The sequence below is a fragment of the Mus caroli genome, chromosome 5, assembly GCF_900094665.2.
Source record: "Mus caroli chromosome 5, CAROLI_EIJ_v1.1, whole genome shotgun sequence".
Lineage (NCBI taxonomy): Eukaryota > Metazoa > Chordata > Mammalia > Rodentia > Muridae > Mus > Mus caroli.
The window spans coordinates 106,697,900-106,702,770 of NC_034574.1; the positions used below are offsets into that span (position 1 = coordinate 106,697,900).

At 52.3% G+C, this 4,871-nt stretch overlaps 1 protein-coding gene across 1 annotated transcript in view; it reads right to left on the reverse strand.

Annotated features, from left to right (window-relative positions):
- Positions 1–4,871, reverse strand: part of Sart3 (spliceosome associated factor 3, U4/U6 recycling protein) — a 32,494-nt gene that overhangs the window by 11,279 nt on the left and 16,344 nt on the right. The window contains exons 7-9 of the mRNA XM_021162368.2: positions 2,707–2,862; positions 1,597–1,735; positions 962–1,069 (exon numbers count right to left, since the gene is read on the reverse strand). Coding sequence (XP_021018027.1) covers positions 962–1,069; positions 1,597–1,735; positions 2,707–2,862 — 403 coding nt within the window. The remainder of the gene's footprint in view (positions 1–961; positions 1,070–1,596; positions 1,736–2,706; positions 2,863–4,871) is intronic.

A 4,871-nucleotide genomic window follows, 5' to 3' on the forward strand; every position in this document is an offset into this window, starting at 1 on the left:
ATGGAGCAGCGTGTGACCCAGGGACAGTGGGTGGCACAGGGACTATATGGAGCAGCGTGTGACCCAGGATTTTCCTAGCTAACCTTTGGTATGCAGAGGGATCCTGTGGACAAAAATCTAAAAGAACAGGCCAGTCCTACTAGGAAAAAGATTTGGGGCTTCTGACAGTCATTGTCAACCCCACAGAATCTAGAATCAGCAGGAGACAGGTGCCTGAGCATGCCTGTGAGGGACGATCTGTTACGTTGATGGCGGTAGGGAGGCCTGTCCACTGTGGGTGGCACCCTGCTGTTCTCCCGTTATCACCACACATGAGAGACTCTAACCCTTCTGCCCTGGCCGCCTTTGTCAGAGTATTTACCACAGCAACAGAGAAGACACTAAGACAGGGCTTATGGAAGGTCAGACACAGAAAATGAAGGGTGAGGCCCCAGCAGCGGCCAAAGCACAAGAACCACCATTCCTTTCACGCCACGGTCTGACTTCAGGTGGGAGTTGCTAAAGTTTCTGAAGAAAAATGTTACTTATGGCCAGTCAGTCACCAATCCTTTCCCAGGGACATATCTCCAAAAGACACACTAAGAAAAAGCACAGCAGTCATAAAGTGCTTGCACGCCATCACAGGGCCCAGATCCCAGCACCCAAGTAAAGAGCCAGTGAGGTGACACACGCTTGTGTCCCACTGCGGGGAGTTGGGGACGAGGGCCTCCTGGTGCTCACTGCCAGGCCAGCCAAGCTGAAGCTCAGGATCAGCCAATCAAAGGCCCTGTCTCAGAACTCAGTGAACACCACCCAAGAGGATCAGCCAATCAAAGGCCTTGTCTCAAAAATCAGTGAATGGCTCTTGAGGAACACCACCCAAGGCTCATCTCTGGCTGACACATATGTACGCACGCACGCACGCACAGACAGACGCCCCCACACACACACTCTGCAGTCTGAGGAGGCCACACAACTGTACCCTGTCTGAAGTCAACCCTTCTCCTCAGGTAGTCGAGGTACACCTGCCAGATCTCCACATAGTCAGTGGCCTGGATGAAGCCAGCACTCAGAGCGTTCTCGAAGGTCGCTGCAATGCAGAAAGATACAACATTCACTACCAACAGTTCAAAAACAAAGAAAGCCGTCAAAACTCAATAAACGCGTGACTTATGCACTTACAAATTATGCATTTATAAATACACAAGCCCACAGATTCCCATCCCCAGCATCACACACCGAGGAAGGAAAAAACCCCAAGTGTTTAAAGGGGCCTGTGGTCTACAAAGGACTCTTCTACAGTGACTGACAGGCCCAGTTGGGCAAGGAAGACAGATCGTGATTTTCACAAAAGTCATGAGTATCAGAGGCTACGAGCACTAGGAAACCAAACAGACACAGTCTGCAGGTCACAGAGCCTCTGCTGCTGCAAGGCAGATCTGGGATGCCGGCTCGACACTGCCACAGCTCTGCTCCTCAGAGGAGACAGAAGGCTGAGAGCTGTGGCACGGTGGCTCGTACCTGTCACCCCAGCAAGCCTGGGCTCCACAGTGAGCTTACACAGGAGGAACACTCAGAAAACATAACTCAGACACACTCTCACACAAACGTTCACACCAGAAATCGTTTGATGGTCCAGTCCATGTCGCTCCATGGCCAGGAGGTACCGACTCCACAGGGCAACTGTCCACGGGCAGTTCCGCACAGCACGGCTGTGTACAGACAAAACCAAGTCCTTAACTTTCAGCTGTCGATCCTATGACAAAGAATTGCAGAGTGAGAGGACAGCCTGGAAGACTTCCTCAGTGTCAGAGCTTGAAGGGAAACTCCCTCACGAGCCCTCGGGTCCCATCACTCAGCACCAGCTACTGGCACCGTTTTAGGAAGTTCTGAAACTCTGGGAGGCAGCCGGCGGGCCTGGGAGAGAGGAGAGTCTTCAGAGCTGCAGCTCAACCCTAGCCCAACCCTGACCATGCCGTAAGCAGATACCTCTGCCACAAGCACATCATCACACCGACCCAGCCCAGCACCAGGGGCTGTCCCTCTGCCTCTTCCTTAGGTTGCTTCTTTTCAGGGTTTAGCCAGGAGAAAAGTAACTCGAGAGCATCAGAGACACGCCTAGCACAGCACACTGGAAATGTCTCTCGTCACGTCACGGTGGCATGAGCATGTGTGCACCTGTCACCTCAGCACCCAGGAAGCTGAGGCACGACAGTCACACATTTGAGGCCAGCTTGGGCTACGCATTAACAAATGTCTCAAAAGAAATGAAGACTAAAACATAAATAAAAGAATGCTGTGGCCTAGCTTCCTCAAGGAAGAAATCACCAGGGGAGCGCAAGACGGGCAGGGCAGGGGACCTAGGCACCGGATTCAGCCCAGAGACGCATCCCTAACGTGTGGACTTCACCAGGGCCCTTTCACACAGAAGGACCTTCATTGCATGCTGGGTCAGAACTGAAGAACAACAGAGATGGAGACCCAGGGAAGGATACAGTGAAGCCACAGGGAGTTCAGCCACACGGACTGAGCGCTGCTGGGGCCAGCGCTGTGCTGTGCAGAGGGCTTCACTTGATCCATCTCCCTCCCGTTTAGAATGTTTCCGTAATGGAAAGGTAGCACGGAACACTAATCTCTTAGACAAGTTCTCTCTAGCGCCTGCCACTCCTGGCTATCCCTGTGTAAGGTTCTACCTTGAAAGAAACAGAACTGGAGCAGTTATCTTACTAGGTACTGACTGTAGCGGATCCATAAGTCTGGAACCAGGCAGTTCTCCACCAGGGCACGCTCAAAGATCAACTGAATACGGGCAGGATCCCCGATTTTCATCTCGAAGTCGATGTAAGCTTGGTATTCCGCCAGCCGAGGGGCCTCTGCCTGTAGCTGCAGCACAGGGAAGTCACGCTTGTTAAATTTAGGTGTTTGACAGTTTCAGACAGCACAAAACATCTTCAAACAAGTGAGCCTGGGCAAGAGCAGCTAACCCATGAGAGCCAACAGGGCTTCTTGCTCAGAACTGCCCACCACAGGATAGATCTGTGACCTGGGAGCACTGGGAGACTCAGTCACCAGCATCCAATCCTTGTTCTACAACCTCCCGAGCACACAGGGATGACTGAACAGTGGCCTGCCCACACCCACTGCTCCCCATCTAGAGAGGGCTGTGGTGAAGGCCTCGCTCAGGCATCAGTGCTAGAACACAGCTGCAGGCTAAGGAGGGCCAGCCGGGCTGACACACCATATAGCCCATTAACCTCTTCAGCCCCACTCTGCTGACAGCCAGAGTGGAACAGATGGCTTTGTGCACATAAGTGCACACACACACCATTTACAGAGAGAGAGAGAAGAGCACATGGCTCCTGCACACAGCAGCAGGCTACTTTAGTGCCGTGTTTCCCATATGACAATGAGTTGGTCATCTAGACTCTGTGCCACTGAAGGACAAGAGCTGTCCCAGTAACAGCACAGAGGGTGGAATCTAAGGAGGGCAAAGGCAACTCGGGGTCAAGCTTCTGCTGACTTTTGGGGGAGTCTGAGACAGGGCTTCTCTGTGTAGCCCTGGCTGTCCTGGAACTCACTATGCAGACCACACTGGCCTCAAATTCACGGAGAACCACCCGCCTCTGGCTCCTGAGCGCTGGGATTAAATGCATGCGCCACTGCGTCCAGCTGCTTCACAACTGATCCTCAGATCATGTGTAAGAGGCAGGTCTCGGTACTGTCCTTGTCTTACAACCAGAGAAACTGACGCACAGGGAAGCCCACATCTGCCCAGAATCAGGGTGGTGGAGTGGGTTCAAAACAGGCACATCCTGACTCTCTCCTCGCTGTGCTCAGAAAGATATGAAAGCAGAGTCAAGATGCCCAAGGAAGCTCAGAGGACCACAGGGCTGCCTGCACACCTAAGGGATGAGACTGCAGGCTATCACATCAAACCAATGGGAGATTCAAAGCAGACACTACTGATTCCTTCCAAGAAGCAAGTCCATGACAGACAGCTGAGCTATCTATGACAATACACAAGAGACACGTGTATTGTGGTCAAAAACATCACACCAGTGCAACCTACAGCCTGAAAACAGCTGTCAACAGGAAAAACAGAGACAGGGCCTGCCAGATACAAAACAGGGAAGATTTGCTGCCAGAGAATCCCGGGTGCTGAGACAGTACACATTAACGTCAAGCCAGATTCCAGATAGAGAGCTGAGAGTCAACAGGAAGAGGCAGAACAAAGAAAGCAGCGCTCACAGAAAGGCTGCCAACGTGGACCAACCACGACTGTCTGAGGTGGTGCTGACAGCTGTGCCTGGAGGGGCAAACCAAAATGCAAGATAATTCAAGAAAATAAGAGCACAATGAGGTGTGCGGTAAATCCTGTCCACAAACATCACTGTTCCACAAGACGCTGAAGCCTAACACTCCTGCCGTGAGCAAGCCTGTGGATGAAAACCATGATGTGAAATGCCGCCTACACTCTGTACATCAGCAAGCACAACAGTAAATAAGTCTTTACAGAAACAGCTTACATGTTCACCAAAAGCCACTGTCTGCTCAAAGCTTCCACGACAGTGTGCGCTCCCGGGGTTAGCACAGCCTCCCAGGTGAGAGGGACCTCCCTCACACTGAGCACAGATCTATGCAGCAGCAATCAACATTTAACAGAACTGCGTGTAGGCCTGCCAGAAACAAACTGAAGGCAGCAAGGTCCCTCAGAAAAACTCAGGGAGGAACGATCAACTGACTACCACAGCACAAGCAGGGCAGCGGGCAAAGAGCCACGGCACACACTCATCACCATGTGGTTCCACAGAGAGCCACGGCACACACTCATCACCGTGTGGTTCCACAGAGAGCCCAGCACACACTCATCACCGTGTGGTTCCACAGAGAGC